At 37.7% G+C, this 27,419-nt stretch overlaps 1 protein-coding gene and 1 long non-coding RNA gene across 3 annotated transcripts; one reads left to right on the forward strand and one right to left on the reverse strand.

The window, feature by feature from the left end:
* Nucleotides 1-1,288: 1,288 nt before the first annotated feature.
* LOC311279375 lies at nucleotides 1,289-15,211 on the reverse strand. The gene is made up of 4 exons (XR_014625555.1): nucleotides 14,877-15,211; nucleotides 11,148-11,321; nucleotides 3,695-3,770; nucleotides 1,289-3,258 (listed from the first exon to the last, which is right to left on the reverse strand). It is a non-coding gene; the product is annotated as an uncharacterized lncRNA (long non-coding RNA).
* Nucleotides 8,077-27,373, forward strand: b3gat2 (beta-1,3-glucuronyltransferase 2 (glucuronosyltransferase S)). Of its 2 annotated transcripts, none has more exons than XR_014625554.1 (4): nucleotides 8,077-9,106; nucleotides 15,544-15,737; nucleotides 22,961-23,109; nucleotides 26,811-27,373. XR_014625554.1 is itself a non-coding variant. In XM_084390808.1 (4 exons), the coding sequence occupies exons 1-4, from the start codon at nucleotides 8,534-8,536 to the stop codon at nucleotides 26,895-26,897; spliced, it is 954 nt and encodes a 317-aa protein (XP_084246934.1). In that variant the 5' UTR covers nucleotides 8,077-8,533; the 3' UTR covers nucleotides 26,898-27,344. The 2 variants fall into 2 exon arrangements, 1 of the variants encoding a protein (XP_084246934.1); XM_084390808.1 differs by having other exon boundaries at nucleotides 15,544-15,688; nucleotides 26,811-27,344.
* The last annotated feature ends 46 nt before the right edge of the window (nucleotides 27,374-27,419 follow it).

The raw sequence follows: 27,419 nt of genomic DNA on the forward strand, positions 1-27,419 counted from the left end.
AGTCAGCCAACTGGGTGCGGCAGGGACGGCGGCGGACAGGGACTATATGCAGTCTTGTACTCCACTCCACCCACATGATCCAGGTCCCTGTGGGACTAACCGAACCAAATCAACAGAGTTTCCAAATAGCACTGAACAGGCCAGAGAGAGACAAGTCTAATTGATCACCCTGTCACCGCTCTTTATCGTTAACGGCTTCGTGTCACAGTAACAAATTAGATTGTTGCAGGATGAGACCAATTAATTGTGATGTTGGAAGGGCTTGCCAAGTTCCCTGTGTCAGATGCAATTGTGAACACCAGTGATTTCTTGGTTTTGCTGGAGCACTCTATCAAAATGCCATTCTCTATTCTGCATCTTTCATGATTCGTAAATGCCTCTCAGAAAGAATGTGAAAGCGTTTTCTTTCATTCATATCCTCACTTTTTCTTTCATGGCAGAAAAGAGTCAGGTCATGGTACATCTGTGTTTATATTTAACCTAAATGGCAACGTGCTAGATCAATGTTGAGAGTGAACACCACCACTGTAGAAACCAACTATTCGAGACGCACTTGTGTGAAGATCAATGCCAGATTAAACCGATTAAAGAGGGAGAAGAAGGACAACTTAAAAAAAAAAAAAATGAATATGGAGTAGGGAGAAACTGTAACACTTAACATGGTGGCTGTAGGATTGTAAGAACCAATTGTCAGTTCTGATTCCAGATTTAAAAATTGGGTAACACTTTATTTAGATGGTCCCCTTTAGACATTCTGTTGACTAGCTATAAGTAACGTTGCACCTATATGTCAACTAACTCTCATTAGAGTACTGTCTGCTTAATATCTGCTAACACTTTTTTGATGGTCCCCCAAGAGAGATTCTACTGACTATAAAGAACTTTGTCAAATTATTCTACTAACCCAAACCCCTTATTCTACTAACCCTAACCCTATCCCTAACAGTCTACTAATACTCAACTAATACTTTAATGAGAGTTAGTTGTCATGTGTGCAACATACAGAATGTCTGAAGGGGACCATCAGAATAAAGTGTAACCAAAAATTGTCATTGAAATGTTATAGAGACAAACAGCATTGGAATTTGTATAAGTTCTTCTTTCAAATACAGGGTTTGTACAAAATAGCTGCATTATCAAGATAGCAGGCAAATAAACTGACTTGCCTGAAAGAGACTTTGGCCAGAATCAATCCAATCCAGCATTTTAAAGACATCATGCTGCATTTGTGAGGTTTCTCATTTAATCTCTCCTTCTCTAGCAGATATAATTTCCCAATGGATTAATTAAGGACCTAAATGACCTTTTATTGCATGTGTGTCCCATGAAGACAAAGCGTAGTGGTTAAGACAAATCCACACAGCTATCAGCATGTCGGTCTGAGGTCTCACTATAGCTGCATATCATGACATCACCAAGTTGCTCTGCTAGTGCTAGAAGACAATTAATATGCCTTGTGTGGCAACAAGCACAACCGAGCTCAGTATTTCAGAGGATCCTCCTATAGGTAATTGCTTAAGTTAGCCACAATACAAGAGAGCCTCTTGGTATCACAGATGCTAATGCGTGTTTATCCCGGGCTCATACCTTTGATGTAGTCTTGAATTGAGGAGTGTCATCATCTATTAATGTACTTGTAATACGTGGCCTGTGAAATGCTGTCTTACCACTTCGGCTCTGTTTACTTGTGATTGAGCTCCAAGAGACATCTTTTGTTATGTAAATCAACCCCACAGCATGATATTCTGTCACAGATTCAAGGTTATTACAGCACATATTCATCCTGTTGCTGTGCTAGGACCGTTTTTATTCACTGGATAAAAGAGAATCATGAGAATCTCGAAAGACTGCATTAGACAAAGATGATGAAATATACATTCAAGAGAGATGTTAACATTCAAAATTTAAAAAAGATTGATTGCAAGCTTGGATGCTTCAGATTAGCACTTTCTTGAGTGTCCTTGAAATGAAAGATCTTGCAAAGTTACTTCTATCATTTAGAGATCTGGTTGCGTGACAAGCATACATCTGACCCTGTTCTGGAAATTATTCCCAAACACACACACACTCACATTTTGGAGCTATATGGGCTGTTCTTACACCAAAGCTTGTGAGAAACAAACCCAGCCAAATTATTACGGCAATTAAGCTATTAAGGCAATTTTGCTGTACATCTTAAAACTCAATTTATTGTACAGCTGAAATGGTGGCAGAATTGGAAACACAAAACGTTATCAGGTTGAAACATTAGATGCATTTCGCTCGAAAATTAGATTAGGCTTGGAACAAGTGAAACTATTTGAATGCTTCGATTTTTAGTTGAGAAAAAGTCCAACAGCAATTTGTTTCAGTTGCTTCGAGAACAGAGACCTAATGCTGTTAACTGCAGGCCAATTGATTCCATTGAGTTATGTTGAGAAAATGTATTGGCTCAAGCCAAATTCGCACAATAATGGAAAGTGATGAAAAGTCATTTCTATGCAAATGGTGTTGACAAATGCATTCTATATTTCCTGCTTATTGTGAAGATCTAAATTGCTTTGCCTCACTCTTATTGAATTGAGACCTAAATTATCGTTTAATCTAGTTGTGCTGTGATCTATTTTCATGGGGCACTGCTTTAATTGGTTGTTATTGCTTTCTGTTGGTTTCAACAGCATGCATGAGTATTGAAAGGATATTTCTCCATCAATAAACAGCTTTCCTTTTCCTCCTCCCCCACCCCTGGAAGCCATTAAATAGTCCGGTCCATGCTCTCCTGCGTAGCGTCATCAGTGTGAAGGAAGATGGGAGGATTACCAGATTAGATTGACTGCAAAAATGCACACTAGCACCATTCTCTGTCTTGAAGTGTGTCATAGTGTCTCTTGTTCCTTCTGAACAGCATAAATCCTCTTTATTCCATCACATCTCATTTCCTCAGTTCTCACAAATCGGGGAAAAACACTTGCTCCATGTAATAGAACAGTTCACTTCGGATCAATTCCATTACATCAAACACCTGCAGCTCATTTCTTCAAAATAAACAGGCCATACTTCATAATACTTCTCTTTCATTCTAGATGCAAAGAAATGCACAATAGCCAGTGTTCCCTGTCAGATTTCAGTCACTTGACAACAAAAGGGTGCCCACAATGAGATAGCGTCTCTGACAGTTGCTTCTATTTTCTGTGATTGACATTGTCTGTGCTGACAGGGGGTGGCATGTCGAGGATGGGAGGACAAGGCTGGATGTCACAATCCATTGCTGTCATCGTACTGTGAATGGAGACACAGGACAGTCAAAAAGACATGCCAGTGCTGAAATGAACATCATAAAAGCCTGCAGGCAATGTGTCAGCCATTTTGATTACAGTGTTGACTGTTAAATCTAATAAGTTGCCTTGTGTTGCTTTTTGCCTTGATGTTTGTCATGCATCAGAATGTTTTGTTTATGCCATCAGGTTATCTACTAAACTTACAGACTGCAATGTGCCTGAAGCAAATGAACATTAACAGATTGAGTCTTCAGTCAATCATTTTATTTTTATGGAAATGGATTTATGGATTTCACAGGAACTTCATACACAAGCTTACAATTAATTGCCATCTAGTATTAATTTAATTGTGTTTTACATTGATCAAAGAACAAAACCTTGTAGGCCTATTAGCAGTTTATATCAAAGTGTATTGTCTACATACTCCGATATCTTACCTGTAGTTTTAGCTGATGCTGTAAGATTTACACCTTTCCAAGTTCTGCTGAATTAGGGATCTTTTTTTAATGACGTCTGCAAATCACAAAATGATTAATACATATATGAAAACCACATAGCAATCAAATAAAAATGTTGTATCTGATTAATGTTCAGACACACCCTCTATTCTTGAAATATGGTCGCTATCTATCAGTACCTCTTTATCAGGGGCATAGCCATCATTTCAGAAGTGAGGGGGACAGAAATGTCAAGTGTAATACCAGTTTAATTGACAGGTTTTATTTTTTCTTATCTTTTGCTCTTAACTGGCTAAGAAATCAAATACACTGCTAAACAAGAACCAATCATTTTAACTCTATCCCTTTCATGCATAGTGGTCACTACAGTGGACAGCTATTCAAAAAGTATTTTCTTGCATTTGCATGGGTTTTTATGCCATTGTTGCACATCAACTTCTACATTGGACCCTGGTGCATCATCCTATACATTGCCATCAAGTTGCAAGCCGTTGTGTGTTGATTTCCCCCCCGCCCCCTCCAAACCAAGATGGCCAATGGCCAGTCAGAAATGCCAAGTTTGTCCGGAAAATCCACCCATTCCTTCTATCATTGGAGACTCTTGCAGTTAAAAAAAATATTGTAGCATCAAGCAATATCTAATTAGTCATATCAGTTTTCCAATTATTGATTTTAGATTGGGAGAAAATTCTGATTAATCATCTGGGGGCGTATTACAGAAAAGATTAAGTTAAGATCTGACAAGTTAATTTAGGATTTTTCGTAAATTTGCATTACAGAAAGATCCTAACTTTAGAATCCTATCTTATCTGCTTGGTAACCATGGCGTTTTCAGTTAGGACCTCATTTAGAACAAAAGCTATTACAAAATGAGATTTCTTAAGTGCATAATCTTATCTTAACTACAGATAGGAAAAGGGTAGCCTATTACAGAACAGTGATTCTTGGGAACTTGGATAAAACAGGTTTTAATTTTTAAAATAAAAAGTTAGTTAAATTACAAAATCTGAAGGTATATCATTATAGACCAAGGTCTTTGCTGTTTAGCAATGTACCGGTGCAACCTCCTCATTTTGTATTTTTTTCATAAAATAGGCATTTTTCCAGTTATTACTTTGTTTTTGTCAACACCGTCAGACACAATAAAAAGCAAATTATTTTTTATTTATTTGTATTATTATACATATTACATTCTAATATGTATTTAGAGTTTTTAAATCATTATCTGGCATTCTTAGTACACATATATGCGGTTAAATGTTGAATATTCACTTAGTTTCCAAGCCTTTCTCTGACTTCTCTTTTCCCTTTCATTCAAGTCATTGATATTTCTTAGCTTTCCTTTCCTCCACCCTCTTCTTCCATCTTTGCCTTTCCGTTCTGAGGAATTCCTCGTTTAACTCTGCCTCACTATGTATTTTCTCTCTCCGCTTCTTTTGATATTCCCTGTTTCTTCTCCTTCTCTCCTCCACAGATAGCTGCTGCCTAGCCATAACTTCCTAAAATACATAAAGTTGAGTGTAATGACTATGAAATTAGGGGGGATTACAGTGAATGTTAGATTTGGTTAAATGTTGTCATGCCATTTTCATTTGGCTTTAGTCATTGGAGATGCATAGCCTACAAGGGATATTGTATACTATGTGCTATGCTATGTAGGTAGGTAGGTAGGTAGGTGCACTATGTGCATCCCAAATGACGTAAGCCAAATGAACATGGCATAATAGTGAATTGAGAGAGAGGGAAGGCACACCTTATCCCCTAGGGTTGGACGATAGGCCGATGGTATAGCTCATCAATGGTTATACCACAGTTAGGTCCGGTCTAATTATTTAGAATCATTTATTTATTTCCGATTGGCCGAGATAAATGGATTTGTGTTAGAATGTAATTTGCATTAACATAAAAAAAGTAATGTGATGCATAATGTATGTGACTTGTAATGCATTACTTTACTCATTACATCAAAAAGTTATCTGATTATGTAATGCACATTACTTTTAATGCATTTCTTTACTTGTTAGATCAAAAAGTAATCTGATTACTTAATGCACGTTACTTGTAATGCATTAATTTACTTGTTAGATCTAAAGTAATCTGTTTACGTAATGCGTGTTGTTTGTAATACATTACTTTACTCGTTAGATCAAAAGGTAATCTGTTTACGTACAGTAATGCATGTTGTTTGTAATGCATTACTTTACTCGCTAGATCAAAAAGTAATCTGATTACATAATGCACGTTACTTGTAATGCGTTACTTTACTCATAACATTAAAAAGTAATCTGTTTACGCAATGCATGTTGTTTGTAATGCATTACTTTACATGTTAGATCAAAAAGTAATCTGATTACATAATGCACGTTACTTGTAATGCGTTACTTTACTCATAACATTAAAAAGTAATCTGTTTACGCAATGCATGTTGTTTGTAATGCATTACTTTACATGTTAGATCAAAAAGTAATCTGATTACTTAATGCATACTTGTAATGCATTACTTTACAACATTACATTAAACATTAAAACATTACGTAACATTAAAAAGTAATCTGATTACGTAATGCACATTACTTGTAATGAATTACACGTAACATAAAAAAATCTGATTGTGTAATGCACGTTACTTGTAACGCATTACTTTACTTGTAACATCAAAAAAGTAATCTGATTGCGATGTTACTTGTAATGCGTTACCCCCAACACTGCTCATTTCAGATGAGATTGAAAACACCTGATCGCTAGGCTTTCTCAGAGGAGAGCTATGTTAGAAATGTGTTCATCTTGAACATAATCAGAATTATCAGCTAATAAGGATAAATTGGCATACTCTGGTACACTGGAGGGAGCATCTGAGTTGGGTTTCCACAGTTGTACCTTGGCTTGACAGGCTGTAGAGATCTCTGTCTGATGAAATCATGTCCTCATGTTCTGATATCAAAGATATGCGGTTCAACTTGTATGAAGTTAAACTGCCTTGGCAATATTTCACATTCATATTTTTTGTATATATTTTATAGTTTTCACATGATTTTATATAATTTATTGATTGGTTTGTGAAATATACACAATATTGCTGTGTTATTACTGTATTATGTTTAATACAGTATCTCTTCAGTTTAAACCATAACATGCTGTCCAGTGTCCACTCAAGTGGACATCTGAGAATCTCTTTGAAAAATATGTGTACATTTTATTATTTTTTTCAAATCTTGTTTTTCATGACCTAAGAGCAATAAAAACACATAGGCAAAAAAAAAACACAAAAAAAAAAAAAACACAGGAGGTTATCATAATTCATGCATGAAAGGGCTATAATATTTTTGCCTGTATTGTCATAATGACAATTTTATGATTGGTTTATGTACTACAAACACTTGTGATTTTATGTTAAATAAAATAGTCTTTTTAAATCACAGAATAAGGCACAAATATATTTTAGCCTATAAAGGCTGTTAATTAGCACTTAATTATTCATACAGGCCTACTTTATTGTTATGAAAATACCCTGAGATGGATTAAAAAACACATCAATTATATATTGTCACAGCTGTTTGTTGTCTTCACGTTTTATGAGTCGAAACGTTTCTGCTTTTTATTCAGCTAAGCCTTTGTCCACATAAGGGATTTCCTGAAACGTCACAAGTTATTACTTCTATGAGTCCCTTTCATAATGGCGCCCTTCGGATTCGAGTATGAAACATACTATTACATGAGAGTGTTTTGCGCTATATAATGTTCACATGTTCCCTCTTTTTGGATAAGAAAAAAAAAAAAAAACACGCCAGGTCATGCAAGACTATCTTGTCGCTTTGAATTTATACATAGCCTAGATAGAATGATTTACATTGGCCCATGAAAACGTTTTATTTATAAAGACCACACCCATGATCTTTAGTGAAAGAATTTCACATTTCTCCAAGTAAATATAACGATTGTTAGGCTAATAGTTTAAAACATATACAAATATAAATATTTGATAAATCAAATGTGAACCAAACCAAAACATTGTTTTGTTTAAGATTTTTTTTATTTATCAAAATGCTTAAAATAAAATGAAGATGGAGAAAGTAATTAGGCTAATGAATGCAATAAATTCGAGGGAAAAACATGTTATCTATAGCCTATAGCTATTTGGGGTCATCTAACAACAGCCCTCTTTAGGCTACGTATTTAGTTTAGAAATAAACCGTAAACTTGAAGCTCTAACAGACAAATTATGATTATTAGCATAGGCTATATAAGTATGAGAGACCGCGTAAAAAATAAAAAAATAAAAAAAGACTACAATGCAAGTAATTCCTCTCTCGCTCTCTCTAGTGCGCAGGTGGGGAGGGTGAATTCTCAGTTTGAAGTCTCTCAGTCTTCCTCATTTCAGCGGACTATACAGCAGCAGCGACTGTCAGACCATCAGAGCTCAGTCCCATCATTCGGTGCAGGTTTGAGCAATCGTTTCACCTGCATGGCTTTATTGCACTCCAAGCTATGCACGTGACCAAAACAATGACCTGTTGTTATTTTTAGCACTGTTCTCTGCGCTGAACGACTAAAGACCCATGAGCATCTTCTCAGGGAACGGACTGACTGGCGGAGCGCAGGACGGGATGGCATCGCAACAGCGCGTTTAGTTGAGGGAAATGGGAAGTTTAAACGTTCGTGGACTGCGGCTAACGAATAATAAACACGCGAGGAGAGGCTTTAATGGAAGTTTTAAAAGTAATATTCTGCAATTATACAATAATCGCCTCTGAATGAACTGCTCTGTTTGTGGCGGACTGTTAATTCTTTACATTAAGCAGCGCTGGTTCTTCGGGCACAATGAAATCCATCTTCTACTCTCGCTTTTTCATCCTTCTTCCGTGGATCTTGATAGTGATCATCGTGATCGACATCGATACGAAGAGATTGTCTGTACGGAACACGGCCAGCTTCTATTTGTCTCGGCTGGGAAATGTGCAGCAGCGGCAGGTAGTCAGGACGACTCGGACCAGCAGCAGCAGCAGCAGCAGGACCAGCAGCAGCGGGAGTAACACCACATCTCTCCCGGTCATTTATGCCATCACTCCCACTTACAGCCGAGCGGTGCAGAAAGCAGAGCTCACCCGCTTGGCAAATACGTTCCGCCAGGTTCCGCAGTTCCACTGGGTCGTGGTGGAGGACTCGAACTCCCACACGGAGCTGGTTTCGCGGTTTCTTGCCCGGTCTGGGCTGCGATACACTCACCTGAACGTGTTCACCCCGCGCAGGTTCAAGCGGACGGGGATGCCGCGAGCGACCGAGCAAAGGAACTTAGCGCTCGGCTGGCTCAGAGGACATCGCGCGTCCAAAGATAAAGGAGTCGTTTTCTTCGCGGATGATGATAACACTTACAGCCTTGAGTTATTTGAAGAGGTAAATATGACTTCTTTCTGCTCAGTTTAGAGCTGCAGAATGCTTGAAATTAAATCTGGAAAGTAAGAACTAGTCTATTTGATGAGATAAGCGATCACAATAGAAATGTTAAATTGCAAACCGTGCCACATCATATAGACCGATATATGTCTGGGGCTCTAAAGAAACCTCTGCTGGCCCACACTGGTCAAAGTCATGAATATGCCATTCTGTGTCGAGATATGGCTGGAACTAGGGGTTTGCAAGGCAGTTGCTACCACCCTGAGTAAGATATTCTCATCCTGATGTGAGGAGCCATTGTAAAGGGTCATGTCTGTCTGTACAATAACTCAAATGGTGCAGGATGAGTTAGTTTTTTTTTTTTCATGAAGAAGCAAATTCATACCCATCTTATTTCGCCCATCAAATGACAACTATAGCATCTATAAGACCAGTGGCGTTACATGCTACAGGTAAACTGTATGCACAACTCAGAGGTCTTACAGTATTTGCCTTGAGAACTTGCACTGTAAAAAAAAAAGTTTAAACCTAAAAATTTAAAAGCACCAATTAACCTTAAAGCTGCAGTTAAAACAAATTGGTGCCATGGTCGAGTCCATTTAAGCTCTTTATTGTCACTGTACAATATGTTTTTGCACTCCACAAGGTTGTTGCATTACACTTAAATGTATAGAGAGAAATATACTTATTTTTTAAAAGTTGGCCGTTAATAAATAATGTCTCTGGAGATCTTGCTGTAACATCTGTCCCCATAGAGATTCATGTGGTGTGTTTTATCATGCCATTGTTATCTATTTCTTATGAGTCTTTAAATGTGCAGTGGTTGACTCACATAAATGAAGGCGACCCAGTATACTGTGTAGCCAAGCAGAGTGAATTAACCCAGTTTGAGTGGAAGTCACAGAGAAATGACAAAGCGTCCTGACAGCTGGGAAATGAGGATTTGTCTATTTAGCCGGTTGTCTGTGGACGATGGACGAAACAGATAACATGACGAAGTGATGAGAGGAGATACACTTCATTTGAGCCTCTGTCTTATACAGGTTGAGTTTTTCTACATCTCTCACACACATTTTTTCTTTTTAAATGTGCACATATTTCTTCAGATAAGTTTTTGATAAAGTCAGTTTAATGAAGGCAATTAATATAGACAATAATAGCCTATATAATATAGATAATAAAGACACACCCTTGGAATTTCAGCCAATTAATATTGAAGTATAAGCAGTATAGGGTTACATTTTCTGTCATTATTTACTCACCATCTTGTCGTTCCAAACCCATATTTTTCAGTGGAAAAGGGAGAAATTTTAAATAATCTTTACACAGCCCTTTTGCACTTAAGTAACATTGATGTCAAGCTCAAAAAAAGTACAAAAGAACACTATAAAGTCGTATGTATGAGGAACAGACCAAACTTTAAACTAAAGCTATTGTGTACTATGCGATATCAGTGCACAAGTCATATAGATCACATTTAATGTTATTTTATGCTGGGTTTTGTTTTTGTTTTTGTTTTCTTTTTAGAGTTTGACCAACATAGCCACCACATGAGGTGAGTAAATAATGACAGTAATGACAAATACAAATTTTTGGCAGAACCATCCATTTTATCATACCAATCTCTTGAGAAAACAAATATTTTACGAGGTGACATATGAATGTTCATGAATTCGTAAGGAAACGTGCAATTTTCAGACAAAATCATGAAGGTCCACACTTTAACCTAACCGTCAGTGGGACATAAGAAGATTTTATGAAAATGTACGAATAAGAAAATAAACAACTTAGCCACCAATTCACCGAAACCTAAAATTACCATGTGAGTGTGTTGCTTTAATCGATTTCTGATGATTATCCATTTCATTTATTTGATATGGGATATATAAAAAGGGCAAAGAGGGAAGAGGTTTCCTCCACTGCATTACACTCAGTTCTATCTACAGTAACACAAAATATTCTTCTCTCTCGGCTGTTGTCCAAACCCAGCACTTATAGCTCATCGTCTCATTTATCATCAATTATTCTACCAGTCTTTTACCTCTGCTTTTTCCTCCTCTTTTAGCTGTTCTCTTTTCCTCTGCCACAGGCCTTGCTGCCCTCCTTATTTCTTCAATGCTTGCTTTGTGCATCCGTCCCTCCCTCTGCCTCTTTCTCTCTCTCTCCATTTCTCCAGAACACAGCTGGACATGTGGATGAACACATGGAACGGCCCCTGAGGGGTAGAGCGCAGTGTCAGTATGCTGATGACCCCTGCTCTGCTCAACACAAACACATTACATAGCACAACAATGAGAGTCATTTGGCCACTTTCAACAGCTAGTGCTTCATAATGACAAATATTAACGACACCAAGGAAATGTATTCATTTAGCACATACTGTTTCCCCCAACGAGAAATGCTAAAGCTCGAGGGATTCATCCTAAGGCGACAGTAATATAAAAGAGCTGCAATGCAAAGTCTCAAAATTGGCTAGAAAAGTACAAGCTAGTACAGAGATGTGACCGAGAAACAGTGAAACAATTGAGTTGTTTAAAATAAAGGTTTAGTAGGGACAATAGTACAGTTCGCTAATGGTCATTGATCTAGTGCTTGTGGAAAAAATTGTGTTCAGCTGCTTGAGTGGAGTGTGGAAGATCATTTTGTGTTAAAATAGATTCATCATCAAACATAAAAATCATTTTTAATTTTTTCATATTTTTGGTTAGAATATTAATGCAATTAGATGAAAACCAATTTGTCCAAAACAAAAAATGGAGCGTGATATATAATCGATCACGAACCAGCCAATCAGAACAGTTCTCTCTGTTTGTGTGGCTCTCACACTCACAACCTGCTGGAACTGAAGAGCGTTAAAAATAAGAACAAATAGCTTGCATTTTCATGTGTAATGTAACGCTTTAACAGACCAGACTGCATGCTTTTCCTTTTGAAATGTGATCATGATATCCACAACCAGTCTCTCCTCATTCATGTTTAATATTCATGAAGACTGGTACTTGAACTGGTGAAAATTATGTCATCGTTTACTCACCCTCATGTTGTTTCAAATCTGTATGACTTTCTTCTGTGGAACACAAAAGAAGATATTTTGAAAAATGTGTGTAGAAGAATGTAACCAAACAGTTTTGTCCTCCATTATATTTTTTGAGGAAGTCAATGGGAACCAAAACTGTTTGGTTACAAACATTCTTCAAAATATTCTTTTAAAGGGATAGTTTACCCAAAAATGAAAATTATGTCATCATTTACCACATATTGTTTTAAACCTGTATGAGTTTCTTTGTTCTGTTGGGTTCTGGTCCCCATTGATTTCGATAGTATTTGTTTCCTACTATACAGTTGGGACCAGCAACTGTTTGGTTACCCATATTCTTTCAAATATCTTCTTTTGTGTTCAACAGAACAAAGAAACTCATACAGGTTTGGAACAACTTGAGGGTGAGTAAATGATGACAGAATTTTCATTTTTGAGTGAACTATCCCTTTAATGTTCCACAGAAAAAAGAAAGTCATACAGGTTTGGAACAACATTAGAGTGCATAAATGATGATAGAAATTTCATTTTTGCGTGGACTATCATTTTAAGTCCAATGAGATTTCAGTGTGTGCAGCACTTCTGAAAAACTAAACAACCAACGAAATGTAGCGTTGCTCGTTGTGGTCGGTTAGGATAAAAATGCTTTATCACCTCAATACTCTCATTAAAAAGTGTTCTCTAAGTTTACAATTTAAATATGTAAAAACAAGATGCATTTACCCGAAAAGCTACACTTTTGTTTACTTATACTGTAAAACAAAAATTAATACAAAATGCACTTTTACATAAGATTTATGAAAATTAATCATATCAACTTATGCAGAGATGCTGCTCTTGTTTCACAGATTTTCAGACATTGTTACTGAAAAGCATATCCACGAACTCTCAGTATACTGTGTATGCTGCTACTTTGCCTTGTGGCTTCAGTGCCACGACAAATTCTGCATTCGATTTATTGGTCTCAGTTGTAACCTGTCTTTCCCTAGAAATACAGTTCCTTATTAGATCCGATTTCGTATTGTTTTTTTTTTGCATTGTTCGAATCCTCTCTGGAACTGTCAGGCAGCATGTAGAGTTTTGTTATCGAAGGTGATTTTGCCTCCCTAAAGATATTGAACACACTCGTCTACTACAAATTTATTTCTCTGCACTGTGTTGTCAAAATGGGGCCAGAATTTCTTATTCCCTGTCCCTGCAGGAAAACACATGGGTCACAAAAACTGCCAAATACAGATGTCTTTCCATATAGCCGCCAGTAGCTTGAGAGCTCAACTCAAAGAACAGTGTATGTGACATTGCATTTGACGGCTGTGCCTGTTGCCCTTGTTGTCATCTTCAACACGAAAGGATGCTTGGCACCTGCAGATGACATCCTCTTTGCTATAGAGAATTCTTTGATTTTGCCTTTGAGTTGTGTTACACTTTAAGAGCAACCATTATGGAGACGAAGCCTTTGAAGAGAGGGAGGAAGACGGGCATTAGAAACACAGCTAAAGGGGCAGCAGTTTTGGCTTCAAAGCTTGTCCATTGCTTAGGGCCGCCAGCCACAGACACGTCACCCGACTGCGTACAGCACTCACATAAATAGCACAACCATTAAATATTCAAAGACTACTCTGACCATTTGTTTGAGAAATTGCAGCAACGCTCATTCCCCCAGTGGCAAATAGTATTTTTTTATTTTTTATTATTATATATGAAGGAATGAAGAAAAAAGGAGATTCTTTCAGCTGTAGGATGTTTAAAATTTCACAAGGGAGATGGTATCTTGTTGGAAATGACAGTTTTAGTGTTGCCGGGTGGTTCAATCAGATGTGATTGTGTTTATGAAACTGAAGAGCAGTGTGTGCTGTCTCCAGCAAACTGCAGGTGGACGGACTTATTTATGCTGAAAATGAGCCAGGATTTTATAATAAGCCATGCTGTTCGTGGCAGTACTTTACTTGCTCCTTTAAAAAGAAAAATTGTCTAAGTACTCGTATGGTTATAAAGCAGGGCTGTAACCACCATAATAGACATTGAGCCATAGACATCCCCCCAATCTTGATTTTGTTTTTGGGGTGTACTAGAATATGCTTTTATGCTTGATTGTTCAAAAATCACATATTTTTCATTATTACTGCACCTCTCTCCCCAGTCTGGCCCGAACGTGCCGTTTATTTCCTGTTTCGGTGAAGCCCCTCCTTCCGAAATATGAAATGTGCTGTGATTGGTTAGCGCATGTTCAGGAAATGCCACTCTCCTTACCATAACCGCAAGCTCTCAGATGTAAATATTAAGGATGTGTCAATTTCAAACCAATTCAAGCCTGATTCAGACTTAAGAATGTTAACAAACAAGAGGATCGTGCAGAACTGATTTCATGCACAGATTTTGCAAGCACAGATTTCAATGGACGTTTCAGAGTGGTATGTTTTTTTTGTAATAGTAATTGTAAATTTTGTAATAGATTTTAGATATGAAGTTATACACCATTTAATCATGATACTTGTCGGAATATTATGGTTATAGAAACAGTGATCGATCACAGAGCCAAGGTTAATTTTCCTAAGGGGCGGTGAACAGCCTTACAAAAGCGAGAGCTTACAAACGCTACAGTAAACTCTAACACTAATGTTGGCTAGCAGGCGAGCGGAGGCAAACATCTTTGCCCTTTGTTTACAACATAGCAACAACATAAATTGGAACTGGTAATAGAAAACACAACTAGAAATAATAAGACATACTTACAAGGTGTGTTTCACAAACAACAGATTGTCCCGACAAAGTGGGAACCGATCCATCATTTCAGGAGAAGCTTTTGTGCGTAGCCTGCATTGTGGTTCTGGAAGCTGTTGTCCATAAAATGTGTAGCACACAGATAAACGTTGGGGTTTTAATGTTCAGGAACAGTGTTGAAAATATTTTTTAACCACTCTAAGTACATCAGCCTTAGGAAGGTCAAACAAATGAGTTTTGGAAACAGGGTGGGGGAAAAAACAGCGTCTCTTTGACATAGCGACAACACTGTCTTCTCTAATGCAGCTCAACCAGGCCTCGACCCCTTTTTCTCGTATTCCGTGGGCAGGGATTATTTAAATGAGTAACATTATGACTTCACAGGATCCGGAAAAATTGCGTTGTAGTACAAACGAGTTGTTTGTTGTAGTTCTTGAAAAGTGGATTCTGTTAAATAAAATATCTTCCTTTGGAGTGGACTTTGAGCTTTGTAACCTTGCAGATCTTTTTTTATGCTCTAACAGTAACATTACACACTAACTAAAGTTAAAAAAGCTTCATAGGACCCCTTCAAATCATTGAATCATTTAATTAATTATTTCCTTTTAATTAAAAAGCTTTTAAATAAAAATGTAGTGCATTGTGTTTGCAATATTATCATGTTTCCCTTCCTCTACAGATGCGGTCAACCCGGAGAGTGTCAGTGTGGCCAGTGGGACTTGTAGGAGGCCGGAGGTACGAGCGACCCCTGGTGAAAAAGGGGAAAGTGGTCGGCTGGTACACAGGCTGGAAAGCTGACAGGCCGTTTGCAATTGACATGGCTGGTAAGACGTCACTAAGATCGACCTACACAGGAGTAATTTTCCCCCCATAGTAAGTTGTCAAAACGCCGCTAGCGATTTTTACTGATTATTATTACGACAAAACTGAATGATAACTGCAACAGTGTTATCAAACCAGGAAAAAAATGTCACATATGTTTGAAATGACCATTATGCCTGTTTTACACCACGTGCAGAAGCAGCGTATTCACAAGGCTTAATCATAATTGCAAGACACTGTTTCTGCTGTGTAACAGAACAAAATAACAGAAAACTGATTTCTGTGTTACTGCATTTTGTATTTCCCTTTAATAATGGCAGAACATTCTAGAATGGTTATTGGAGTGTGCAACTGAAAACGATTAAAAATTGATTATCACAAAATTTAATTTACGTAAGGAAATCCAAATGCTAATTAATTCACACGGAACAATCTAAACCTTCAATTCATTATTTTATATTCAAAAATCTAGATTGATTGTGTTGATAAATCACTTGATAATGCATTTTCACCATATTTTCCGCACATGGGCCTTATCTTCAATGCTGAAACCTCACTGAGGCATGCAGTATTAATGGTCTGACGTTAATATGGGCATCCTAAATAAAAAATTTAATAAAAAGTTATGCCATAGACCTGAAAAATCCATCTGTGGAGTCAGTGCCATATTCTCCTCTCACTTTTATAGATGGTTCAGTATTATAGAATAAGCAGCCATTTGAAAAAAACGTTTGGTTTTTTTAAAAACCATTTGACCAGTTCTCAGAAATGCCTCTATTGCATCTATTTCTGGATTTCGAATGTTTATAGGCCTTTAACATTATCTGGATTGTGTGACAGAGAACGATTTTTGACAATAGATTCCTCTGGTTAATTAACAGGTTTCTGGTGACTGGCACATTCTGTCATCCAGCTGGTTTTGAATTTCAGAACTAATTTGTGCAAATCACGTAAACTTCAAGCCAAACGCAATTACCAGATTTCGTTTTTCCATCCTGCACATCTGAAAACTTCCATTTAAGTTACATTTATTCATTAGACAGATGCTTTTATCCAAAGTGATTTACAGAGCATTCAGAGTATACATTTTTATCAGTATGTCGGTTGACTCGTGGCATTGCAGGTGAGCTACTGTGACCAATTAACCATCCATCAACTGACTTGATAAAAGTCCTTTTTAAAGTTCAGAACCATTACTGTAAATGTCTTAAAAGTATTGGAGAAGCAGAACCACATTACCTGGAGCATTATGTCTTCAAGTTTCACCACAAGGTCTCTCAATTTTATTTAATGTTATTAAGATATTGAACTTCCATTTCTCTGTCTATCTTCTCTGAGTTCTAAAGGATATTCTGCCCACGTAATACCATGTGCTGCTGCTGATCATAACATCAGCTGTATGAGGAGCAGCTTGGCTGCTCAGATAAACAGATGGGACTTCTTTGCAGTTTGGTCGTGTTGATACTTTCCAGACTGCCCCTCACTGAAGTCGTTTCAAACAGGCATATAAAATTGGCCCAAAGCAGGCAGCAAAACGACTTCTATATAGAGAGACCATGCAAGAAGAATGCTCTAAGCTGAGGCAAAAAGCTGTGAAACACCAGAGAGTTTTCTGAAGAGGCTTTTCTCCTATATTATACTATAAGACTGGAAAAAACTGGAAGAACTGGAAGAGAGGGCAACTCTTTGAGAAAACAAAGGAAATAAACATTTAAACTCTCTTGTGAAGTTAGCATCACCATTTGAGATGTAAGTCTCACCTCAGAATCATCCTAATTTACATCTCTTTCCCTCTTCCCCCATTCCTTCTCTCTCATATGCTGAGATCACCAAAATTCACCCAAAAATCTATATGGTTTAATCTTTGAACTGATTATGAAATTGGCATGATACATTTACCTGACATAATAAATTGTTACATTTGATTTTATTCTGACTGACTCTGATATTGTTTTCCCAAGTAGATTAAACGGATTCGTATATTACCGCAAGTCTGCGTCAGATTAGTGACGACTAATATTTGGCACTAATTCAAGTGTACTTGGTTCGCAAAGACAAGAAATGAATTTCCGTTAAGGACAGCAAAAATGCTGCTTGACCAACCTAAATTTGGGTGTGTCTTACCTCTGTTTTAATTTAATGTTACTTTAGATAAGTGTACGTGGGAAACCACGGCATGGCCAATGCAAAGCTATTATAAGAGAAGTAACATTGGTCGACTTATATCTGTAGAAGTGGCCATACCTATAATTTGTTACATTTATATAGCGCTTTTCTGGGTACTTGAAGCGCTTTACATATGGTAGAAGGGAATCTCCTCAACCACCACCAATGTGCAGCATCCACCTGGATGATGAGACGGCAGCCATATTGCGCCAGAACGCCCACCACACACCAGCTTACTGGTGGAGAGGAGACAGTGATGAAGCCAATCAGTATATGGGGATGATTAGGAGGCCATGATGGACAGAGGCCAAAGGGCCAATTTGGCCATTTGGTTAAACCCCTACTCTTTTTCAAAGGACATCCTGGGATTTTTAATGACCACAGAGAGTCAGGACCTCGGTTTAACGTCTCATCCGAAGGACGGTACTCTTTGACAGTATAGTGTCCTCATCACTATACTGGGGCATTAGGACCCACACAGACCACAGGATGAGCGCCCCCTGCTGGCCTCACTAACACCTCTTCCAGCAGCAACCTGATTTTCTCAGGAGGTCTCCCATCCAGGTACTAACCAGGCTCAGCCCTACTTAGCTTCAGTGGGCAACCAGTCTTGGACTACAGGGTGATATGGCTGCTGGCTGAAGTAGATATACCTCTACTGAAGATATACCTCTACTGAAGTAAACGTTATTTTAAACTCAAGTGTATGCTAAACCATCGGGGCTATACCAAAGTATCTTAGATTGTGTAAGCGTGAAAGCGACCATCTCAGGTATTTAGCCAATTACCTCTTTTTAGTGACCGAAGCTGGCGAGTTTGTGATCGTGAGACGGGCTTACACTAGTGAATCTAGCTATAGTTCATCTTTGTCAATAGGGAAGGCACTAAGTAAGTGAACTGTATCAGGGTGGTTATTGTTAACGAAAACCAAAATTATAAAAAAAAATAGGGCTGTGCAACGATTAATCGCGATTAATCGCATCCAAAATAAACGTTTGTGTTTACATAATATATGTGTGTTTACTGTGTATAATTATTTTGTATATATAAATACACACACATGCACACACATATATTTAAGAAAAATGTTTTATTTATACATAAAATATTTATATATAATATAAATTACATATACATATACACAGTATACACATGCAAATATTTATTTAATATAAATACAGTATATACATGCATGTGTGTGTATTTATATATACAAAATAATTATACGCAGTACACACATATATTATGCGATTAAACGCGATTAATCATTGCATAGCCCTAAAAAAAATGTTTTCATGAAAAAAATTATACATGAAAATTTGAAATGTTGTCTTGGCGACTGACAGAGATAAAATTAGTAGTATGTAAAGTATGTATACATACACATTTCAAATAATATAATAGTATACAGATAATACAACAAAAAAATACTGAACTGTACTTGCAGAGAACAGAGGCTCAAAATTCATATTAATAGATTAAGGGGTTGTCAAAACAAAAAAACAAACAAAAATTTAATTAACAGAAAATGTTTACAGCACTAGTCTCTCCAAATGGAATAGCAATAATAATAAATAAACAGGCTTATGAACGCCAACCTCCGCCCCGTCTGCTGAGACCATCAGAACCTTCAAGAAAGAGCTGAAGACACACTTTTTCCACAAGCACTTAACTAAAACACAACCATAAACAAAGGCACTTGGCTGTACTGCAAATATTGTTGGCTCTTCTGATAAACTGCTCGTGATGTTCCTCATTTGTAAGTAGCTTTGGATAAAAGCGTCTGCTAAGTGACATGTAAATTGGAAGTTGACATGTCAAGCTGGTCAGGATACACAAACAGAACAATGTTAAAAGCATCCGTGTTTACACTTTCTGGGAAAATCAGCTTTCAAATGGTATACTAATAGTTTACAATGATAAAGAACGTAGTACAACAGTAAAAAAAAAAAAAAAAATCCACACTATTACGAAGCATTACTGACAGGCAAATATAACAGATACCCTAGATTTTTAGGCAGACGAAGCAACCATTTGCTCCCTATAATTGGCAAAAAGCCCCTTTACTGAGGCTAAATTCAGCAATTTCTCTGCATTTTTAGCAAATGTGAGCTCTCAGGCAGTGCATTAAAGAGGGTGAGGTGAGAAGATGCTGACAGGTTGGAAACATCCTAATGGAGAGAGGCAGGGCTCATATGGCGCTCGAAGGAATGAATACAACGTCAGAGATAGCAGTGCGTATAGTTGAAGCAATCCCTAATTCCCCAGACTCCAGCGCTGCCGCTGGATATTATGCTGTTCATGAAACTCTAATAACAAGAGATGGTATCATCTCTTTCTCATGTGATCTCTGTTACTACCACTATTGCTCTTCTTCCAAAACTCATATTTTTCCTCACGTGTTCACTCACCCATAATATCATCATCGTTGTCATCAGAGGTAATGTATTCATTGTCAGGCCCTACCTGACAGTGAGCACATCTCCCTTAACAAACACTTCACATAATGCATACGCTTCCTCACATCGCTGGCATAGACTAAACGCATGTTGAAAATGAGCTGTTTAAGGTTCATAAATCTGCCGGCTCCACTACACTCCTCCCTGAACAAAAGCTGAGAACAATAAGGTAATTTAGTATTCCTGCTGTACGGCTTCTTCTGAGAGCACAATACAACACAATAGCAGAGAAAAGGTCCTGAACCATCTCTCTCATTGCTTTCAAGCACTGCTCTCACCTAAAGAGGAGCTCAAGTGCTTGTCTTAACATGGAAACCTTTTTAACACACAATAGCAACGTTTTGCACATTAGGCGGAGAAGGGCTGAAATGATTATGCATGACAAAAAGCTGCGTCTGTAGTGTACACAGCGATTAAATCATGAGTCACACTAGCCTTTACACGGTCTGTGTCACGAGTATAATTTGCAGAATTTTATTGTACAAATGTTCTATAATATTTGTAATAAATATCATGAACTGATTAAGACAGCTTAATTGTGGTGGACACAATACAATTTACACACTACTAAATATTTAAGAATTACGCCATTAACTTTAGTTAGCATCTACAATACACAACCATTCATAAGTTTGGGGTCAGTAAGAAGTCTCTTATGCTCACCAAGGCTGCAATTATTTGATCAAAAATGTGATATTACCATAATTTAAAATATTTGAATATATTTTAAAACGTAATTCATTTCTGTGATGGCAAAGCTGAATTTTCAGCATCATTACTCCAGACTTCAGTGTCACATGATCTTTCAGAAATCATTCTAATATTCTGATTTTGTACTCAAGAAACATTTATTATTATTATCATTAGTGCTTAATATTTTTGTGGAAACCATGACATTTCAGGATTCTTTTATTAATGGAAAGTTCAAAAGAATAGAATTGATTTGAAATACAGCTCTTTTGTAACATTTTACATTCTTTGATCACTTTTGATCAATTTAATGTAATTTCTGATTTTTTTTTCTTTCCAAAAAATAACTAAATCTCACAGACCCAAAACATTTGAGCATTAGTGTATGTATAAACAAGCAATAATGGTTGTTATAAAACAGCAGACTGATTGAATTACATCAGTGAGTTCATGTTATACCTTTACAGAATTTAATCCTTTTGAAAAGTTGTTAGTGACAACATAAAACATATCTAAAAGGTGCTCTTTCCAATGTGCATTTTACAGATTGCTCTATTAATATTTACTTATTGTCCCTTATTAATTTTAGACCGTTTTCTGAATATGATTTACATATTTAAGTACTAATGATTTCATGATTTATGCATCACATTTCCATGGAAATGAAATGACTTGACAGTCCTGTTAGGCAAAATAAGTTTTAAACATCAATCACTTTTCAGCTTTTCAACAGTACAAATTTGAAGGCCACCCTAATTAAAGACCTTATAAACGGCTGGTCATGAAGTCTTGGAGTTGGTTCAGAAATCAGGATGTGAATGTTTAGGACGGGCTTACGGTTTATGCATCACATCTAGACGGACCCTGAAGTGCTGTTGGTGCAACAGCAGAAACGTGTCCGGCTCTTCAGCTCTATCAAAGCCGCGTTCCTAGATCTCTGAACGTAGGTTCTTACATCATTCCCCCAATACTTGTATAGGGACATCAAAAGGCAATATAGTCATTAAAAAAAAAAAGAAAAAGAAAAAAAGATCAAAAGAAAGGAGTTGGCTGGCCTTCAACTATTAATAAACCTTGACATTATGCATGTCGATGTGAAGGAGAGAAACCTTGTAACTACACAAGGACACAGTTAGCCAAGGCTTAGATGAGCAGTGCAATGCTGTCATGAGCTCGCCTCTGCGGATTTGAGGGAAACCCAGGTGGTTTTAGCTGGAATGCAGGCGTCCTAGAAAACAGCCTGTGTCCATGCAGGATAAAAAGCCCACAACAGAGGGTGATATTCCCTATAGTAACATTTGAAAAGTCCTTCTCCTGTTTTGGGGCTGAGACGGTGTCATAGAGAGAAATGGAAACAAGCGGGTGAAAAACTTATCCTGACCCACATGCGACAGTGTTAAACCTGCTTCCATGAGAAATGCATAAGGTCAAGAGAGAGCATTTGAGTATATAGTTAATACACAGTGAATGATAGAGTGTGTTTGAATATATAAAGAGATTATTTGGACAATATATTTGACATACAATTTCAATTAACAATTTCAGGCCTTTTCCACTAAGCTTTTTGATGAGCTTCAATAACCAGACTTTCTCACTTGCAAACGAGGCATATAATACCTGGAGAAAGTTATCCGACAGTATTCCCATTCATCTCAATGGCAGTTGCTCGATGTTATGCAATTTGCCAACACTGCTTAAGGGCACTCAGTTCTGCAGCCAGGTTTAAGCCAATCACCCGAGCCGTATGCGACTAATCACTCTGAAGGCACAAGGAAATGACATCATGACAATGCTGACTGACTGGTCACACCACAAGACGACACAGGAGTTCCAAACCCTTCTCAGTAATGACTATCACGAGCTGTTATGTCAAAAGCAGCAGCGAGGATAAATAAAATACATTTTAATTGAATTGTTTGATTTATAATTTGCTTGCAATTTTTACTTTGTTAACGGCAGGCTTTGCAGTGAACCTGCAGGTGATCCTGTCAAACCCACGTGCCCTGTTCAAGAGGAGAGGAGCCAAACCAGGGATGCAAGAATCAGATTTCCTAAAACAGATCACCAAGGTGGAGGACTTGGAGCCAAAGGCCCAGAACTGTACCCAGGTCAGTACAGCTTGCATTTGCATCCTTCACCTTTGAATATCATGCATACTAAAAAAAAGTATTTCCTTTATTAGCTCCAGGTATCTCTTAAAATCTGAGACTCATTATTTTGGGCAATATGACTCGCCCCAACCTTTTTTAGTTATGAAAACATAACTTTGTACGCTGGTCTATTCTTCTACCAGTGACAATAATGAATAGCTATGTCAAGTGGCGCTTGAAAATTAAAAACAAAAAAATGCTCCTTCATTCATTCGTGACCCATTATCTCAGGAGCTGAAATCTCAAGCTCAATCCTCTTCAGTCGACTCACCTTACATGTCAAAATGCTCTCTTCCTCCCTGTACCACGCGTCACTGCTACTGCCATCATCATTATCACCCAATTACCCTAATGGTAGCCGGCCTGGGTTATTAATAGTGACTATTAGCAGGGCTGACAATTCCACTAATCACCAACACCAGCAAGAGCAGGACACATTTTCAACATCAGCCAATCAGTTATGCGTCATTTTTCCAGACGCAGCATAATGTCTGCATTGTAAACACTGCAGAGAGCGCAGGTTTATTCCTGTGGTACAATGCCGTGGCGGTTGCGAGCGTGGTGTAGATATCGCGCCCGTAAACGGGACGGAAAGGCCACTGACAGTTACAAAGAAGCGCGAGGCGCTACTTGGACAAAGTGGGAGTTTAATATACTTAAATTTGTGGCTGTATTCCAATTATATGAGATTGGCATTATGGAAGTAAACAAACGAAAGTGCGTGTGCCAACAGTTATGGGTCCTCGTGATAGGCGTGAGCAGGCGTCTGTCCAAGTGGAGCACTGCCAGCGATGTCTTTTGGAAAGGTCACATTTGTAGAAGTGTTGTTGTGGGTCCCCGACGGATGACTGTGACTAAGCCTGCGGGCAGGGCAATACGGCTAACTCCCAGCATGCACTTCAAAATTAAAGGCAGAGAGGCTGTGTAGGATTGAGGGGGGGTCATCTTATGTGAGTAATCGGACTGAACTGATGTGACAAGGAGGAAAGGGACAGAGGAAGAAGGAGAGGGGAAAAGGAAACTGTTTAAGAGAGACGGCACTCATGCTATATAGATAGAGAGGTAAAGAGGGTGTGAGAGAGATTCACAGGCTTATTTACAGAAGTCAGTGCATAGACTCTCCTGTTTATTAATGTCAGTCTCAATCGTGCTCCTGCCAGACTGCTGTCAGCGTGCCAGCTTGCTTCACTCTGAACAGGATGAGTATCTGAAGCCTTGAGAGAGAATCATCATTTGAGAGATTGTGTTGTGGGCAGATTCAAAAGAAACACTTCTTCAACATCTTCGACAAAAGGATTGTTTGAGAAAATGGTTTCATACAAGACCGCCCAAATAGAATCCACAGACATTTTTTCCCACTTTTTCCCACAATGGACTTGAACAAGTGAGCTGAACAAATGAGCTAGAATGCTTTAATTGTGTAACAGTTAGTTCCGATGTTGTGTAAGATTCTATCCCTTTTGTACAATTATAGCAAATCACTATGGTGTATAGTTATTAGTACAGACTAAGGGTCTATACATTGTTAATGGCATGAAATAGATAACATGAACTAACAATGAACAATGCATTCGGAGCATTAACCTTTGTTAATGTAAAATTTTCCATATACAAACACATTTTTAATATTGCAAATTGTAATTTTTTATAGTTCATGCAAATCTGTTCTAAAGTTTGGGGTCAGTAGGATTTTTAAAAAGGTTTTTGAAAGAAGCCTCTTATGCTTACGAAGTAAAACAGCAATATTGTGTAATCTACCATTTTTTTTATTATTTAAAATGTTATTTATTCCTGTTATGGAATGTGGTTTCTCCAGTCTTCAATGCCACATGATGTTTCCAAAATACTGATTTGGTGCTCAAGAAACATTTATTATTATCAGTGTTGAAAACAACTGCTTAATATTTTAGTGGAAACCTTGATAATTTTTCCCCAGGATTCTTTGATGAACAAAGTTCAAAGGAACATAATTGAAACAGAAATCTTTTGTAATGATATAAATGTCTTTACTGTCACTTGCTGAATAAAAAACTTTTATTTATTTATTTATTTTATATATTTTTTTAAAACTGCAGGAACTAAACTCTGTAAGGCTGTGGCCCTCCAGGAACTGAGGTTGACACCTGTGCCCTAAAGGGACATGGTGATGGGGGAAAAATATACGATGGGAGGAAAAATTATATTTCAATGCTTTTGCATTCTTTCGCAAATGTTTTGTTTCACCGTGATGTCATATGTTTTGCTAACAAATGCAAAGTTTCGTAGGGGAATGCAAAAGTTTTGAAATATATTCTATATACAAATTTATTCGTTTTGAAGAAGGGTGATAGGATCTTGCATGACACCAGTCCTCTAATTTGATTGGCTAATTTTTTTGGGGCTTTTGAAAACCAGAGAATGGGTATCTTCTCTCATTCCAGGATCACTCTGAGTGGAGTTTCTCTCACCACAAATTGAAATGTCTTAAGAGTATTAAACAAGATGGTTTGGCACACATTGCAAAAATTAAAATGACATCTGCCCTTGTCTTACAATATTCTCAGGGATACACACAGCCAAAGACTAAAACTACTCCAAGATTAGTCTAAAAAAAGAATGAAGGGTTTAAATTTTAATAACCTTTTCTTGAAACCCATTTAGATTTACTAGAGCCCATGGGTACTGCTGGCTTCACACCTCCGCACTGCTGTTATATCACTGCTTTCAACCTTTGCGCACCGAGTTGTAGCCATTACATTATCAGCATTAAAAATGTAAGGATTTATTACATATGAAAGCGGAAGCGCACAAGTTTAATTCTTCATGTATTATTACATTCCTCTTATAAAAATTAGACATCTCTGTGGGCTGCAAATGTCTTCGACAGCTGCACGCAAACATAACTAATGAAGTTTAACCACCCACAAAACCAATTATGATCCACTCCAGAAAGTTCCAAATTTAGTTTCTCTGACTTTCAGACTTAAACTAAAAACTTGTATCTATAAAGCTCTGTCCTACAACTTACTTTGCCTTGATAATATTTATTAAGGGAACATCAGGATTAGTAGATGGCAAAGTAGAGCGTCGGACACCTACATAAGGAACACTTCTACAGAATCTACTGGAGGGATGCAACTTGTTATCAGGCCAACTACTACAGCATGCTTTGGGTTACTTATGGGTTGCTGCTCCAAGGTGCACAATACTTATCTCTTGTGGTTTTGCTAAATTAGCCTTATGCAAAATAAGCCAATTTGCAGTACCATGTGTTCTGGAACTGACGCATCACACCTGGGTGAGGCCATTTAACAACACTCATTCCCTGGACCGCATCAAACTGATAAAATCAAGACATGTACGAGAGATCCTGTTCCAGCACCCTTCAGACACCAACAGTTAAAAACATCTCTGCTGAGAGATCACATACACTGAGCTTATTTCCCACTATTATGTACCTGTGTGCGTTTCACATTTAAATGACATATTTCAAATCAGCAATGAAATCTGACATGAACTCACATAAATGTTGTTTATTAGGCCCACCATATTGCGCATTGCACTTTCTCCCGTTCCTAGTAATATGAGTAAACCAACTTAATATATATACAATCTTTGTTTCGACACGCGTGTTTGAGTCGCAAATTCTGAAATAACTGATTCCAACTGGTTTCTTTCAGGTCCTGGTCTGGCATACCCGGACAGAGAAGGTCAACCTGGGAAATGAAACAAAGCGGCAGCAGGATTCGGTTTTTATAGAGGTCTAGCAAACGACACTGCACTAGGACTGTCATGACACTGGATGGAGGCTCGCCATCGCTGGCACTTTGCCGCCTTTGAACTTTAGGATACCTGAAAAGACATGCCAAGCTATCTCGGGTTCCTAGATTCTCTTCTGACACGCTGTATCTATCTGCTGGAGCTTCTCACTGTGGCATCACACTGGATTACCTGTAACGTGGTGGAGGAGAAACCATGGATAAGGGGTTTTCAAATGGCAAAAACCTGATCTTATTCCCAATGCGGTAGACAACAAACCACTTTCCCTTTTCCTCGGACTCTCGGAGAATCAGATCAATGTCTGTGAATGCGGAGGACAAGGACCAACTGCTTGAATAATGTACAGAGAGGTTGGGTGGTGCTGAAAATAAAAGGAATACTGGAGAAAATACCGTCTAAAGCGTGAGAGACCAGGGACAGAACTTTTGAATTACAACTGTCTTTATTCCAAACGACCTTCTTTAAAAGCAAAAAAAAGAAAAGAAAAAAAACTTTACAATAAATGCATC

Source organism: Rutilus rutilus (genome assembly GCF_951802725.1).
Source record: "Rutilus rutilus genome assembly, chromosome: 20".
Taxonomy (NCBI): Eukaryota; Metazoa; Chordata; class Actinopteri; order Cypriniformes; family Leuciscidae; genus Rutilus; species Rutilus rutilus.

What these genes read in the sequence shown, in the direction of transcription:
- b3gat2 (XM_084390808.1), top strand. Translation starts at nt 8,534, where the DNA reads ATGAAATCCATCTTCTACTCTCGCTTTTTCATCCTTCTTCCGTGGATC. An exon ending in GTTTGCAATTGACATGGCTG is followed by an intron (nt 15,689 to 22,960) that starts GTAAGACGTCAC and finishes TGTTAACGGCAG; the next exon opens with GCTTTGCAGTGAACCTGCAG. An exon ending in AGGCCCAGAACTGTACCCAG is followed by an intron (nt 23,110 to 26,810) that starts GTCAGTACAGCT and finishes GGTTTCTTTCAG; the next exon opens with GTCCTGGTCTGGCATACCCG.